Source organism: Lynx rufus, unplaced genomic scaffold (genome assembly GCF_022079265.1).
Source record: "Lynx rufus isolate CCGP_SWC_20201006 ecotype Redwood Valley unplaced genomic scaffold, mLynRuf1.p SCAF_14, whole genome shotgun sequence".
Classification (NCBI taxonomy): domain Eukaryota; kingdom Metazoa; phylum Chordata; class Mammalia; order Carnivora; family Felidae; genus Lynx; species Lynx rufus.
This window is the reverse complement of record NW_025814828.1, coordinates 10,147,628-10,164,419: the sequence shown is the minus strand read 5'-3', so window position 1 is coordinate 10,164,419 and position 16,792 is coordinate 10,147,628. Positions and strand designations below refer to the sequence as shown.

General features: G+C 46.7%; 1 protein-coding gene across 1 annotated transcript in view; it reads right to left on the bottom strand.

The window, feature by feature from the left end:
• Positions 1-2,158: 2,158 nt before the first annotated feature.
• EGFL6 (EGF like domain multiple 6) overlaps positions 2,159-16,792 on the bottom strand; it is a 56,399-nt gene continuing 41,765 nt past the window's right edge. The window contains exons 8-12 of the mRNA XM_047076343.1: positions 14,148-14,474; positions 13,025-13,105; positions 9,238-9,339; positions 5,770-6,035; positions 2,159-2,269 (exon numbers count right to left, since the gene is read on the bottom strand). Coding sequence (XP_046932299.1) covers positions 2,159-2,269; positions 5,770-6,035; positions 9,238-9,339; positions 13,025-13,105; positions 14,148-14,474 — 887 coding nt within the window. The remainder of the gene's footprint in view (positions 2,270-5,769; positions 6,036-9,237; positions 9,340-13,024; positions 13,106-14,147; positions 14,475-16,792) is intronic.

Below are 16,792 nucleotides of genomic sequence, written 5' to 3'. Positions count from 1 at the left end.
CTCACTTAATAAAATGTTGGACCGTGACTGGTTTGGGACAGGGATAGAGATGCCACAGTGTCATCAGGGACCCAGGCGTCTTCCAGCTACGCGCTCCTCCACAAGGTACGGTCCTGGACCTCATGATCACAAGGTAGCTCACAGAGCTCCTGCCCTCACGACCACATTGCAGGAAGGAAGGAGGCGGAAGAGGAATGGCGAGAGGGGCTTCCAACTGACAGCCCTCTTTAATGACTCTTCCTTGAAGCCCCACCAGTGACTTCAGCAGGCTCTCCCACCTTAAAGAGAGGCTGTATATACATATATATTTATATGTTTATACTTGTAAGGCGAAATTCAAAAATGGATATTGGGTAGGCAACTTTAAGTCTCTGCTACAGCTCCTAGAGAGACATGAAACGCTGTTATTTAATTCAACTTAACTCGGCCTTGGGCAATGATTCTCTACCTGTAGAGAACACAATTCCCAGGCTTCCCTATTTCGTTTCGGGTTCAACATCTCTTCCTTTAACCTGGATCACCGGGGCACTGGTCCTTCACTGCAAGTTCTCCCTTCTATCTTCCTTTATTCTAAGCCATAACTATGCTCTCCAATTTCCTTGGTCATTGAAGAAACAGGAGTTCTTTTTCAAGTTCTACCACAGTATTAGAAACCACCTGTATCCGTTAGCTCTTGCTGTGTAACAAACAACCCCAAATCTTAGCATCTTAAAACAACCATCTTATTATGTCTCACAGCTCTGCAGGCTGATGTGACTTAGCTAGAAACCTCTTCATCTGGTCTCACTAGAAACACTTATTTTGGGGGTTTTCATACCTAGCAGTTATCCTAACAGACACAACCACAGCCCTTGGAGACTATATGCCAAAATCCCTTCACACTAAAGGAAAACAACGCTTTCCCCTACCATCTTAAAAGGTTGTATGTGTTGGTTGTATTAAAGAGAACACTGTTGGGAAAAGGTTACTAAATTGGGGGGAAAAAGGATCACTACAAGTTTCAGTTTAAAAAAACTTTGGGGCGCCTGGGTGGCTCATTTGGCGAAGCGCCGACTTCGGCTCAGGTCACGATCTCGTGGTTCGTGGGTTCGAGCCCCGCGCCGGGCTCTATGCTGACAGCTCAGAGCCTGGAGCCCGCTTCGGATTTTGCGTCTCCCTCTCTCTCTGCCCTTTCCCTGCTCATGGTCTGTCTCTCTCTCTCAAAAATACAATAAACATTAAAATTAAAAATAAAAATAAACTTTAAGAGTGAGGCTATAAACATTAAAGATTAGTAAGGAGGCCATTTTCTCTCTTTCCTTCATCCTACAGCTCAATGCCTTCATTGCTTTAGGGGGTAACAAATATCTGGGGAACCTTCTGTTTGGGAGCTGTCCTGGACCCAGAATCTAAAAACACAATATACGTTCATCCTCAGGGGAATATACTTAAGATTCATTACCACACAAAGCTGTTCTTGAATTTGGAAGAAAAGAGAAACAGAAAAGAAGGCACTGGTCTTTCTTCTGTATCCTGGTATTTGCATGATTTCATCTTAGGGATTTCTCTGAGGCCTTACGTTCAAGAACGGAAGCTAACGTGCATTGCACTTATGAGGCCTAATAAAGCAGTCGTGTGCTCCCAGAAAAGGAAGTAATTTTATGAATTTTTAAGAATGCAAAGCATTTCCGACGAAAATGAATAAAACCCCCATTTTCCAGGAAAGCAAATAATTATACACGTAATGAAACACAGCATCAAAAACGCATTTTCTTACTTAGGAACACTTAAACCATGACACAAGGCAATTATTTGAACGTCATTACAAAGAATTTAAATGTACAAGCTTGGCTGTAAAAGGCTAAGCCGCTTAGGTAAAAACCTATCTGTGACGTCACAGTTTCCAAGGAGTGCCAGGAAAGTCAAACAAAGAAACAATTCCCTGTAGTCTTTGTTGTTGTCGTTCGTTTTTATACTTCTAAAAGCACAGTGGCACTACATTTAAAGCAACTCTTGGCACGTCTTATACAAGAAAGGCGTGTGACAATAATGTTTCTGTTGGTACATTACAACTTTTCAGTTTGTATTTCTAAAGTGGGGGAATCTATGGTGTAATATCAGAAAACAGAGAACTGACATAAAAAGCCGAATATAAAGATGCAAAAGACCACGGTCACATTCAACCATTCACAGATAAAAGGCGATCTGGACATAAGCCTGAAACCAGAAAGACGCCGTCCACTGCAATTTCTCCGGCTTTTCCCCTGCCACGTTCTGCTTCAAAAATGATCTAATAACGGAGAAGACATAAAATAATTACTTTCAACTTCCAAGTCAAAGATATACTCAAACTATTTAATAGCTATTAAAGAGGCTTGAGCTCGGGAGCCTGGCTGACGTAGTCGGTCGAGCATGGGACTTCTGATCTTGGGTTGCGAGTTCGAGCCCCACCTTGGGCACAGAGATTACTTAACAATAAAAGGACTGAACTCATCAGCCCTATTGCATAGGAACAGGCTTTGACATTGCATGCATAGTAACGTATTTTCCAGATGCCAGTATCTACACTGAGCGGGTTATAGTCAGAGAAAACTGGGTCACGGCACCACCTAGAAGAATCTGGACAGCCCTGAAGAGCGGAGAAGGGTATGGTTGAAGAGGAAATTTTGGAATTCCCATTTAAAGAAAATAAAAAGCAAAAAGGAAAAAACCATGTGGTTTTCTTTTCCAAAACCAGGCTAGAAGAAATTTAACATTCCCTGTGAACATCTAATGTAAAACCGAACAGTTGAAAGAGAATTATTTTGATATATTCAGATTTTGGGAGTTTGTAGTAGTATGGTTATTTTTCCGAAAACATTGGCTTTAATATTGGAAATTACTGGGAATGTCGTTGTTTTCAAATGTTGAAAAATGTTTGCTAATAGGCTATAATCATTTTCACCTATGATAAAGTAGATCAAATTAAATATCTATTATCTATTAATAATCAAAAGAGAAGCAAACTTCCTTATGTTGTAGAAATACAAAAAAAATTTATCTCTAAATTGGACAAAAACTGACAGGAGTGACTCACTGAACAAAATGAAAGACAGACAGTTACTACTTTATATTCATTCGTCCAACAATATTTAGAAAGAAATATTATGAAAATAAATGACAGCTGACTGATAGTTTTTCTTTTTTGCCCGTTACCACAACTTTTTAAAACATATCTTGGCTATCATAAGTAATCCTGCAATAAACCGAGGCTGCATGTATCTTTCCAAATCAGTATTTTCGGTTTTCTTCGGGTAAATACCCAGGTGTGAAATTACTGGATCATATATGGGAACTCTGTTTTCAATTGTTTCAGGAATCTCCACACCGTTTCCCACACTGGCTGCCACCAGTTTGCCTTCCCACCAACACGGCACAAAGGTTCCTTTCTCTCTGCATCCTCACAAATACTTTTCGATTTTAGCCACTGTGACGGGTGTGAGGCGGTATCTCATTGTGGTTTTGACTTGCATTTCCCTGATGGGTGATGCTGAACATCTTTTCATGTGTCCGTTGGCCATCTGTAGGTTTTCTTTGGAGAAATGTCTTTTCACGCCTTTTACCCATTTTTTAATTGGATTATTTGGGGATTTTTTTGGTGTGGAGTTTTAGAAGTTCGTTATACATTTTGGGTACTAACACTTTACTGGATGTCGTCTGCAAATATCTTCTCCCATCTAGTAGGTTGTCTTTTACTTTTTTGTTGATTATTATTTCCTTTGCTGTGCAGAAACTTTTTATCTTGATGTAGTCCCAATAGTATATATTTGCTTTTGTTTCCTTTGCCTTAGGAGACATATCTAGAAAAATGTCGCCATGGCCGATGTCAGAGAAATTACTGCTTGTGCTCTCTTCTAGGGCTTTTTGGTTTCAGGTCTCACGTTTGGGTTTTTAGATCACTCTGAGTTTATTTTTGTGTATGGTGTAAGAAAGTGATCCCGTTGAATTCTTTTTTTTTAATAAAGATTTTTTTTAACATTTGTTTATTTTTGAGAGACAGAGTATGAGCAGGGAAGGGGCAGAGAGAGAGGGAGACACAGAATTAGAAGCAGGCTCCAGGCTCCGAGCTGTCAGCACAGAGCCTGACATGGGGCTTGAACCCACAAACTGCGAGATCGTGACCTGAGCCAAAGTCGGACACTTGACCGAGCGAGCCACCCAGGGGCCCCAATTCTTTTTTTTTTTTTAGTTTATTTATTTACTTTGAGAGAGACAGAAAGAGAGAGAGAGAGAGAGAGGCAGAGAGAAAGAGGGAGAGAGAGAATCCTAAGCAGGTTCTGCGTGGTCAGGGCAGAGCCCGACACAGGGCTCGATCTCACAAACCATGAGCTGAAACCAAGAGTTAGATGCTTAACCAACTGAGCCACCCAGGTGCCCTGGTCCAGTTTAATTCTTTTGCATACAGCTGTCCAGTTTCCCCCAACACCATTAAGAGACTATCTTTTCTCCAGTGTACATTCTTGTCTCCTTTGTCATAGATGAATTGACCACGTAAGTGTGCGCTTATTTCTGGGCTCTCTATTCTGTTCCGTTGATCTATGTGTCTATTTTTGTGCCAGTACCATCCTGTTTTGATATCTTGAGCCCTGGGATTATAATACGTCCAGCTTTGTTCCTCTTTTTCAAGATCACTTGGTCTGTTTGAGGTCTTTTGTACAAAGACCTCAAATTTGTACATACAAATTCTAAGATTATATGTTCTAGTTTTGTGAAAAATGGTATTGGTATCCTGGTAAGGGGTGCGTTAAATCTGCGGATTGCTTTGGGCCGGAGGGACATTGTAACAGTATTTGTTCTCCCAGCCCATGAGAATGGAATATCTTTCCGTCTGTTTGTGTCATCTTCCACTTTCTTTTCTCAATGTACTACAGTTTTCAGAGTACAGGCCTTTCACCTCCTTGGCTAAGCTTATTTCTAGGTATTTTGTTGTTTTTGGTGTAATTGTAAATAGGTCAGCTCTTTTGAAGTTTTGTTTATTTTGAGAAAGAGCGTGCGCACGAGGGAAACAAAAAGAGAGAGAGAGGCAGGGGGAGAGAGAGAATCCCAAGCAGGCTCGGCACCGTCAGCATGGGGCCTGATGCAGGGCTCGAACTCGTGAACCGTAAGATCATGACCTGAGACGAAATCAAGAGTCAGACGCTTGGGGCGCCTGGGTGGCTCCGTCGGTGAAGCGTCCGACTCCGTCTCAGGTCACGATCTCCCGGTTCGTGGGTTCGAGCCCCGTGCCGGGCTCTGTGCTGACAGCTCACGGCCTGGAGCCTGCTTCGGATTCTGTGTCTCCCCCTCTCTCTGCCCCTCCCCCGCTCACACTCTGTCTCTCTCTCTCTCTCTCTCAAAAGTGAATGAACATTAAAAAAAATAGTAAGTAAAATAAAAATAAGAAACAAACACTTAAAAAACTGGCCCTGCAGCTTCCACTCATCGTGATCAGTGCTGGGCACAGAATGAATGAGCAAGACATTCTTTTACATACTAAGTTACACAAGTAAAATTAGAGTCTGGTTTGGGAAGACGCTGGTGAGGAGCCGGACACACAAACGGATCATTTCCATGACACGTGAGGGGCACGCACCTGACGGGTGTTATCGTGAGCTGCGCTGCTTAGCCGCCTGGCCTATTTTGCTCCAGAATATAAACTCTCGAAGTATAGGGAAAAAGCCTCGCTCATCTTTAGGGCCCCACCGCCCCTCTGTTTGTTGAGTCACTGCAAGAGAATGTCAGTATCCCATGTGACACTGGTTTTCCACTTACACTTTTGGTAGTGCTGATCCCTTGCTCCAACTGAATTTTCCCCGTCTTCCACCTTTCGTCCTTGCTCCTGGTCTCCTCCCATGCCAGGGCGTTGTTACTGCTTTTCACAAACACTCGAAGTTTCCCGACTTTGTCTCCGGCCAGCCGGTAATCAAAGAGCAAACAGAAGTTGCTCTGGGGCTGCAGGTCCGGGAGCAGGAGTTTCAGGCGGCCGATGTCCTTCTTACGGCCTGCCAGGGCCGGAACTGCCATATAGTAGCCAACAGCTTCAAGAGAAGAAAAATGCGCAGTTAACGAGGCCATTGTAAAGGGTCTGGCTACGGGGTATAGAATAGCACAGAAGATGAATGATAACCGGATTCAAAATCTTAAAAAAACACACAGGGGGCGCCTGAGTGGCTCAGTTAGTTAAGCGTCTGACTCCGGCTCAAGTCACGATCTCGCGGTGCGTGGGTTCGAGCCCCGCCTCGGGCTCTGTGCTGACAGCTCGGAGCCGGGAGCCTGCTTCAGATTCTGTGTCTCCCTCTCTCTCTCTGCCCCTCCCCTGCTCCTGCTCTGTCTCTCCTGCTCTCTCAAAAAGAAATAAACATTAAAAAAAACAAAAAACCGGGGCGCCTGGGTGGCGCAGTCGGTTAAGCGTCCGACTTCAGCCAGGTCATGATCTCGCGGTGCGTGGGTTCGAGCCCCGCCTCGGGCTCTGTGCTGACAGCTCGGAGCCGGGAGCCTGCTTCAGATTCTGTGTCTCCCTCTCTCTCTGCCCCTCCCCCATTCATGCTCTGTCTCTCTCTGTCCCAAAAATAAATAAACGTTGAAAAAACAAAACAAAACAAAAAAAAAACAAAAAACCATTTTTTATAAAAAACAAAATGAAAAAAAAAAAAGAATAATAGTCTCCTGTAGGGAAAGCTGAAGTCTCTCTCATTTCCAACACAGGAAAGACAATTTCATGCTAAAATGGATTTTAGGGATCACAGAGCTGAAATCCTTTGTGGTACGGAAAGGGAAAGGTAATTTGCAGCTGATGGAGAACTCGTGTTCCAGAACTTTCCACCTTGGTTGTTTGAACCTTGGACTGCATTTTCCCACAGAGTCAATGAGATGTATGACGGCCAGCTCCTTAGGTAGGGTGGTATTTAATCCACAACATACATGAATTTGTCCTAATGGTTTCATGGAGCTCAACTACCGCCTGTAACATATCAGTCCGAGTTCCGGTTGAGGAATGGAACACACCTCCTTCTATTTCTAAGATCCATGTCCTAAGTATAGCTCATCTTCAGTCCTTTGCTTGTGGCTTTGACGAACCTGGGCAAAAAACTCTCAGGGAATGGGGGTCTAAAGAAGTTGACGAAAAGAAAGAATTCGTACAGAAGCCAGGAGGAATGCATTGGGGGTAGGGGGTGGGGGCCCGGAGTCTTCTGCTAGTATATTCCGAGCGTCACTTGAAGGACCCAGGTTGACCTTGCCTTAGTTTTCACTGGACTCAGGGACTGTCTGGTCTTTTCCCCAGCTGCTCAGGTTGCCTGATTCAGCAAATAAAGATACAGGATGCTCAGGAGAGCTTGAATTTCAGATAAACAACCTGTCTGAGGGGCGCCTGGGTGGCTCAGTCGGTTGAGCGGCCGACTTTGGCTCAGGTCATGATCTCACGGTCCGTGGGTTCGAGCCCCGCGTCGGGCCCTGTGCTGAAAGCTCAGAGCCTGGAGCCTGTTTCGGATTCTGTGTCTCCCTCTCTCTGACCCTCCCCGTTCATGCTCTGTCTCTGTCTCAAAAATAAATAAATGTTAAAAAAACAAAAACAAAAACAACAACCTGTCTGAGATGTACTAAAAAGTATTCTGCTAATCTGAAACGTAGGCATCCTACGCTTTAGCCACTGCCACTCCACCAGCAACACCCTCTCTTCTGTGACCCACTGGGGCAGATTTCCCTACTCTCTCCCCTAAAGCCCATTTTGATTTGTCCTTGAGATTTTATCCTTCTAGAAATGCTGACTCATCCCACGTTTCCTCAGAGAAAGACGAGCCCACCTAGAGATCTGAACGGGGCGCAGGGGGGAAGAAGGTACGATTTGAGTGACACAAAGGCTGGGAAACCTGAGGCCATTTGTGAATCGCGTTTGTAAACAGGGGACTTTCCATTGCTGGAAAACTCCACATGAAGACCCTGCTGACTGTGTGAGCTGTCAAGATTCTGGAATAACCTATGGGCTCCCTGTATGATGTGGCTCTGGCGGATAGAAACTTGGAGATGTCATGATGGAAGAAAGGAGAAATGCAAGTTAGCTATTGACCAGACAGGCTCTCTCAAGATATATGGTCTTGGGACTGGTTAAACCTGCCTTGAATCTTCGGCGATAGTTCCACTCACACAACTTGCTGCGTGAGATGTACCCCCTCTACCCTAATCTCAAGTTTTGCAAGGAATTTTTGTTGGGGGATATCCAGGTTTCCTGGTTGCGTGTGAAGGCTTGAAAGGGAGGAACTAGTCTAGAGGAAGGGTCCAGGAGAAGGATCTTGTAACTGAGGGCTGAACTTGTAGATTCCCAAATAAATAAATGGATTGGTAAGAAAGTCGAGTCCCCAGAGTTGTCTCTACCTACACCTCTACGTGTCAGCCTCAGGAGACAGGGCCTCGATTTATGCTCCAAGTGGGTTGTATCAGCCAAAATGCTCTACCCAAGGGGAAAGCTAGGGCCCGTCAATAGTGTTTAAGCAAGAAGTGGAAAGTGCTAGAATTCCACAGCTCAGAGCTGAAGTCGAGAAAAACCCCAGTGTAAGTGGCCAGAAAGGAATCTGCAAGCGACGGAGGGGAACATTCAGTCCAGAAGTTCAGGTTGCTGACCTGATGCTCATCACGGTGTTGCTACTTTGAGGGGTGGCTTTACTAAAACTTCAGGTTTAGGCAGAGGTCATATTTCCTTTCCAGATTTATGTCCCTACAAAAAGCAAAACAAAAACTACAGAGCACCACGAGCTGCCAAACTGGGGAAAAGAACAGCTTCTTTCTACCCTTCCCCCAATACTCTTAAAATGTACATGAATTCTTGGGCCCTGGCTGGCTCACTTGGTAGAGCATGTGGCTCTTGCGCTCGGGGTCATGAGTTTGAGCACTACGTTGGGCACAGAGATTCCTTAAAAAATAGGGTTTTTTTCTTTTTAAGTCAAAAATGTTCACGAGTTCTAACATCTGTCTCTCGGCAGCAGGAGTGACTATGGAAAAGTTTTGCTAGAACATCCTGTATGTGGGTGGGTGATGGGGGTAAGAGGGATAAGGCGGGACACAGATACTGAACCAACGGAGCCATTCAACAGGGCAGACTTCGGAAGGTCTAGAAGTTTCCAAAGGTGACAAACGCTGACCTAACGAGAGATAGGAATAATAACCCTCCGTCACTGGAGAGCCTTCTTTACCTGTACGGAGGGCAGAGCACACAGCAGAGAACACGAAACAGTAAAATCCAAATACCATTATCTCGATCAGCAGGATTCCAGTCAAAGTCATCTTCTATATCCTGTTTCCAGTCACAGACCCCGTGCTCAAAGCTGCAGTCAACTGAGATATTTAAATCTGCTAAGAAAAAGGGTACATTGTATAATCACGAAGAGTATTAGAAGCACGTCTGACATTTGGAGCTTTGGAAGGAAATGCCGTATTTTCAGCTGTTGAGCATCGAGCCAAGCTACTCCACGGTATTGCTGCGTCCGCCACCATCTGGTTTGGCCAAACAGCCTACGGGGTCCTAAAACGGACTTTTGCCCCTCATGCAGGTGCGAGCCCTAGAGTACAGCCTGCTGAGTCACAAGCTAATTAAGTTCCTAATATGACTTCCCAACAGCCCTTGTAGATAAGACTCCCCTGGAACTCACCAAGACCCAGATCTTTCTGGTCTGAACGGACCAATCCACTAATAAAGGCCTGTGCTCTAGGTCCCGCCTCTCTCTCTAAGCACCCTGCCTCAACTTCCCTGTGTGGCCCTCGAGGCCTGCCATGCTCCTACAGGACCTGCGAGTAATAAACTTCTCTATCTCAATTTCTCTTGTGGTCTTTTGTTGAGCCATCTGGCACCCGGGAGCTCTACCTGACAAATATTAATTTAACAAAATCATAACAACTGCATGGAGTACAGATCACGGCCACTGAAATGGCCTTAAGGACAGTGTCAAACTAGATACTGCTTCAATTTAAACCTGTGAAGTCCTTCTGGCCAAATTCTGTTGTGATCTTAAATAAAGTAGAAGCAAAACCAAAAACTTAAAAAAAAAAAAAAAAAGTAATGGGCAAGAGCCCTGTGAGCAAAGTGAGACACAGAATATAGGCAAGAGTTTGTAAAATTTAGGCCAGAAAATCTCTCCTACCCAAACGAACTAGTGCAGACCTTGTCAGATCCTTCGGGATAATCTGCGGAATGCTAAATTTCTCTGTGTGAGGGTATTCTCTTGCTGGAGCATGCTCGGATCAAGCCAGGCAGACCAGAATACCAGGAAGCTATTTCCCCAGGAAAACCCTCAACCACTGATGGACAGGTGTTGGTGGACAGATACCGCAATTTTCTTGCCTTTGGGTAAGACCATAAGTCCCTGGAATTGAACATGGACCTGAAGTCAGACTGGAATCCAGGCTCTCTCTGGTCTTGCAGAGGGTCCAACTGGGATGGAGGTCCAGTGGCCACAGTGGTGCCCTTCCCTGCTTTTATGGCAAGCCAGGAGTACCAGGGAATTAACACCCTCCCGGGAGCGGCCATTAATCACTGTCAGATGGGAGATGGTGTATGAATACCCAGCTCTCTTGTCCTCCAATAGGACAACTCTGAGCTGTGTGTTCTACACTGGCTTTCAGAGTTCCCTAACGGGATTGAGCTTCAAGGGGACTGAGTTCCCCAATGGGATTGAGCTCCAATGGGATTGAGTTCCCCAATGGGATTGAGCTCCAATGGGATTGAGTTCCCCAATGGGATTGAGCTCCAATGGGATTGAGTTCCCCAACGGGATTGAGCTCCAATGGGATTGAGTTCCCCAACGGGATTGAGCTCCAATGGGATTGAGTTCCCCAACGGGATTGAGCTCCAATGGGATTGAGTTCCCCAATGGGATTGAGTTCCCCAACGGGATTGAGCTCCAGTGGGACTGAGTTCCCCAATGGGATTGAGCTCCAATGGGATTGAGTTCCCCAATGGGATTGAGCTCCAATGGGATTGAGTTCCCCAATGGGATTGAGCTCCAATGGGATTGAGTTCCCCAATGGGATTGGGCTCCAATGGGATTGAGCTCCAGTTGCCCCCAGTGAAAATTTCTTAATAACACACTGTTGATTGCCTCCTTCTCGCTCCCACTCCCCAAGCATTCTTTCCTGGGACCGCCTCCCACGTAAACCACTTGCACACAAATTCTGTTTCTGGGGAATCCAGCCTAAGACAGCACCTTAGACAAGAGTGGTGCTTTTACTCCAACCTCACACATGAAAGCAATGAGATGTTCTAAGTCTCAGGGACTTGCCCAAGGCAAATAGCAAGTAGAAGGGCTGGGGTGTCCACCGAGTCTTCCAAGTGAGACTGAGTGCTCCAAGGGACCTTACTCAAGGACCTTTGACAACTGAGTAAACTTCACGTGTTTCATTAAGGATCATGGAAGAAAAAGTAAAATAAGAGACATGGTCATTCTGGGGATCCAAAGGGGGTCAATTTAGTAATGTCACTTAGCAAGTGGAGAGCCGAGCAGAAGCAGTTCTAAGCACCCGGAGAATGTAGCTAATTCCCTGAGCTATGAAACATTTTCTTCCCAACCAGGAAAATGGATAATAAGATGTTTGCTGCAGAGAAACTTAAAAAAAAAAAAAAAAAAGAACATTGAGGGGTGCCTGGGTGGCTCAGTTGGTTAAGCGTCCAACTCTTGTTTTGGCTCAGGTCATGATCTCATGGTCTGTGAGATCGAGCCCCGTGTCGGGCCCCACACTGACAGCATGGAGCCTGCTTGGGATTCTCTCTCCCCTTCTCTCTGCCTTTCTCGCTCAGAATAAATAAGTTAAATTAAAAATAAAATAAAATTGAAAACAGAACATTTAGGGGAAATATGGAAGAAAACAAGATGCCTGTCGGAGCTGGGTCACTAGCCTTTGGAGAGGTTTTAGTAGAAGCTTCTCAGATTAAGTTTGGAGGACTGAACCAGAGAGGCTCTACCTTCATGGTGGAGATTCCTATAAACCAAAGGGACCGAACTGGAGAATGTACTCATGGGGTAAACACAAATGGCGGTCAAATTAGCACTAGCTTAGGACATGCACAGAGGTAAGTAAGAGAGTTTGCAAAGGGGAGGGAAGATCGACGCATGAATATTTATGCCAAATAAAGGGATAGATACAGAAATAGGCTTTCCCCTGGTGTCTGTGTAGAGATGCCACATATAATTTGTCACAGGTAGTCAAAGTGCTAAAGGGACTCAGAGGAACCCGGGATCACGCCTACGAGATTCCTGACGATGAGACTCTGTTAGCCTGATCACAAGAATGGTCCCAATTTTTACCCCTCCCTGTCTCCACGCTCTTTGCAACATGACGTTGTAGCGCCTTCCCCAACTCTCAAGTCCCGGCCGGCCTTGGGACTTGCCTTGGCCAACAGAATACGGTGAAAGTGACACTGTGGCCGCTCTGAGCCTAGCCCTCACAAGGCCTGTGTGCTTCCACTCTCTCTTGGAACCCTGCCACTGCTTCTCGAGAACAAGCCTGGCTGGCCCGCTGGAGGATGAGTCACCACATGGAGCAGAGCTGAGACAGCTCTGTTGTCCCAACTGAGGCCCGGAAAACAGCTAAGATCGGCCAAGTCACTGAGTGGGACCAAAGCTGACTGCGGACCCGTGGGTGAGCCCCCCCAGACCAGCTCGGATCAGCAGAACCACTCAGCCGGTTGACGGACTCATAAGCAAAAATAAACAGCGGCTGTAGGCGACCGAAGGTCTGGGGTTGTCTATGACGCAGCACTATCGTCCGGAATTCAGTGCATGGTCATTTTCAGGTTGTGGGCCGTCGGGTGTTGAAGCTGAAGCAAAGGGGTCATTTTCATCTATCTTCACATATGTACCATGTGTCATTCTCGGTGTCAGGCGGGCGTGGTGGAGAGAAGACAGCCTTCCTATACTGTCGTCATTGGTACTGACCCCGTAAGGACCTACTACTTCATACTGGCACTGTGTCCAGATGTAACGATTTTTCCCTCGGGGGCTTAGGAATGAAGCAGTGATTCATAAATGAAGGTATCAGTTACCTTTGTGTTCCAGCCTGGATGTGACAGCTTTTCTCTGGACCAGAACCAGACCCAATTCACCCGCTGCGTTCACCTTCGGGGCTAATTAAGAACACTTGGTCAGTTAAGAAAAGCCCTGAACCCTCGCATGCTAAGGAGGTGTCAACGAACGACCGAGCAGAGGTTTATCCTGTTATTCTGAGTACAGACTATGTCAGAGCAGACTTTCCTGAACATTCCCAAAGCATTCACACTGGTTCCAGTTTCTGTGTCTAAGACATCGTTTTCCAAAGATGACCTAAGCATCTACACTAGTAACATGCCTCTTCTCACCCGGGTTTGGAAATACACTCTTGAGATTTTCGCTCTCTATTCGAGGAGACAACACCATCGTTATGCTAGTTCTTGGATAAGTGGGCCTGGGTCTGCTTTCCATTTGGTTAAATCCAAGAGCCATGGAGCCAAGGGCAGACAAGGCAAAAAAAAAAAAAAATAGGGGCAGTAACAAATGCCTGGTGAAAATGAAACACCAAGTTTCCGCCTGGGGATGTAGGGGAGAGGGGGTTAATATGGAAACTGTCCTGGAGGGGCTGAGACTTAGCTGTGGGCTCTGCACAGCAATGGGTGAAAAGGGCAGATATCCAGTTCAGGGAGAAAATTTAAGCTCCTCTCTAGAATGTTCCCCTCTACAATTGTCATTCTGGCTTTTTAACCTGTAACCTCACAGCTGCGAAATTCCCCTGGCATCGAGCGGGCAGGTCGAAAGTGCCTTCGAGAAGTAAAAAGGCAGAGCTTGGCAGATCCAGCTGGACCCAAGGTCTCTCTGGTCTGGGGGTGTGCAGCATGGCCAGCCAGGGCAAGCGTGCTTACTTGGCTGGGAGCGGAAAGAAGGTCTGCATCAAACAGGAAGCCCCCCAGGGAAGGGGAAAGGACTTAACCTCCTTGTTTCCCACAGCAGCAAATACGATTTGGGATCTGCACGGGTTGTTCATTTCCAGAACTTACAGAGAACCCTGCTTCTTTAGAATCAGTACCGAACCTTAGTGTTACGGCAGGCACGAAGCCGTCTTTCCTTCTTTCCCTGCCAGGAGAAATCACCATTCGCTTTTCATAAAATGTGCAAAATAACCAAAGTGTTACTCACAAAACACATCTCCTCGAAGGCTTTGCTCCCGCTCCACGTGGTTCTTCAGGGTTTTCTCCTTTCTCTTCTTTTCCTCGAGCCCCTCTTTCTTTCTCTCTTCATTTCGGTTTTTTCCTCCATCAGAGTTCCTACCTCTGGAAACACTCTCTTCAGACTTGAGGGGCTGCAGGTTGACCTCAGGGGCAGGAGCTCCAGAAGGTTCTGTGATGACATTTTTGATTTTTATCTTCTTTTTCATGCTGTTTTTGTGAGCCAGCAACTTCTTGATTCTGTCTTTGATGGTACCAGGGGCCGTGAGGACTTCCTTCACAGAATTTTCAGGGATCACTACAATAACAACAGGTGGGAAGTTTCACATTGGCTGACAATTAGGTCACTCATGAAAAATGGAGTGAAATACAGTAAATGAATGCTTCCAGAATCAACCCACAGGAGGCCCTACTGCTTGATATTTTAATACATATTTTTTTAAGTAGGCGCCATACCCCACGTGGGGCTTGAAATCATGACCCTGAGATCAAGGGTCACGTGCTCTACTGACCGAGCCAGCCCTGAAACAAGGATTTGGGGGCAGGGGGTTTATTTGAGAGGTGATCCCTGGAGGCAGAAGTGAGGGGAAGGAGGAAAACAATGTAGAACACACCTCAGAACTGTCCCATCCTGCGACAATTTAGGGGTATTTATCCAGACTCCTGGCCCCCACTGGTTGAGGGCTGTCCTTACAAAGGGGCTGAGTGGCACTCTAGAGAAGCGCGCGGCCACAGGCAGAGAGCCCACTGCCCTGGGGCTGAAGATCTGCGTGGAACTGTCCATCCACCCTGCCGTGTTGAAATCAGGGAGCAACAAGGGACTGGGGCCTAGCTGGTCACAAGCTGGACAGGAGCAAATGGAGTTTGGAGAGGTTGAAAAAATTTTATCGAAGGTCATAGCCAGTATGGGGCAGAGCTCAGAGTGAGATGCAGGCTTTCCTAGGTCCTGAACCTCAGCTGTTGACCATTACACCAAATGGCCCACAACAGGTGAGGCTGGAAGACAAGCGTTCAGATTTGGTGGCACGAAGGAGCCCTTGACCACGATGCAACACAAAAAGCTGATCTACTCCACTTCTTCTCTGGGGGCCTCTCCAGGGTATGGCATCCCTCCTCCCGATCCACCCGTGCACGTCCTACACGGGCCGTCGAGCTCTCTCTCTCTCTCTGTCTTTGAGAAAGTTCCAGAAGGAGATCACGAGCACATGTGCACGGGATCGAGACCCGAGCACTGTGTGGTTGGAGACCCAGTGGCTGTGTAATCCCACCTCCAGCCCCGTGCAGGAATCCCTCGGAGAGCCGGGCCTGGAAGCCCGAGTGGCGGAACACGCGCTGGGCAGGGCTCCCGGCTCCACTCCCAGACACCTGGCCATCATCTGGAAGACAGAACATGGCCTCCACCCGGCGCTCCCAGTCCGCTTTAGGAAGTCACTTTTATTTCACATTCCTTAAATACCTACGGGCACCACGTATACTTTTCCATACTCTTTGTTCCAGACGAAATGCTGCCCAGTTCTTCTGGCGGTTCTGCAGAGAATTTGGTTTCTAGACTCATCCTCCTTGACCATATTCTTTGGCGCACACACTCTCGTCCAGCGGCACTCAACCACGGCCCACCGGGGTACTGTGAACTTTTATGGCTGTGGGGCTCAGCGTCTATCACGGTGCGGACACTTTGCTTTTGGCCACCCCGGAGTGGCCACTCCGCTGTGTCACCAGGAGCACTGGCCATATAAGGACACGGGACAGGTCAAGGCAGAACTTGAAGCCGTACGTGTTGGAAGACGTGAGAACCATGCTAAGGGGTATACAGGACAGTGGAGTCAGGGCAGTGAACAGATTGAGGCACGTGATGGGCCAGTGCTAAAATGGACCAGACCAGGGGTGCCCGGGTGGCTTGACGGTCGGGCGTCCGACTTCAGCTTGGGTCACGATCTCACAGCATGCAGGTTCAAGCCCCGCGTCAAGTTCTGTGCCGACAGCTCGGAGCCTGGAGCCTGCTTCGGATTCTGTGTCTCCCTCTCCCTCTGCCCCACCCCCGCTTGTACTCTGTCTCTCTCTCTCAAAAATAAATAAACATGAAAAAGAATTTTTTTTTTTAAATAGAGAAATAAAAGGGACAAGACCCGAGGGATAAACCTAAGGGACCTCAGACATTATGAGACACTTTCGCCAGGACGGTGACTGCAATGTAATCACCACCGGCCTGTCTTGGTAGACGTTCCGGGTTCTTATGGTCATTTCTAGTTTGCCAGACACACAGCAAGACTATGTATATTTTGCCCCTACTCCCAAGTTGAATGAACGAAGAGCTGGTGTGCGATTGTCCATGCTTCTTTCCCTGCCTTGACAAACCCTAAGGGCTCCAATCGGTATTGTGGTATCACAGGACGCTGGGGACTCTATCGGCGTGGCTCCCTGAGGGACCACATGGAGAAGAAACGTCGGAGAGAATACACCGCCAAGGGCAATGAGTGTCACATTTCATGGTTCTACGTGTGGTTTGTCAATTTGAGATGTTACCACCTACGCAGGAAGGAATTCACCAGCAAGAACAATGGGACTCTTTGCTAAACGTGTGAATCTAGGTTTGAGGATGACCGATAAAGTGCCGTC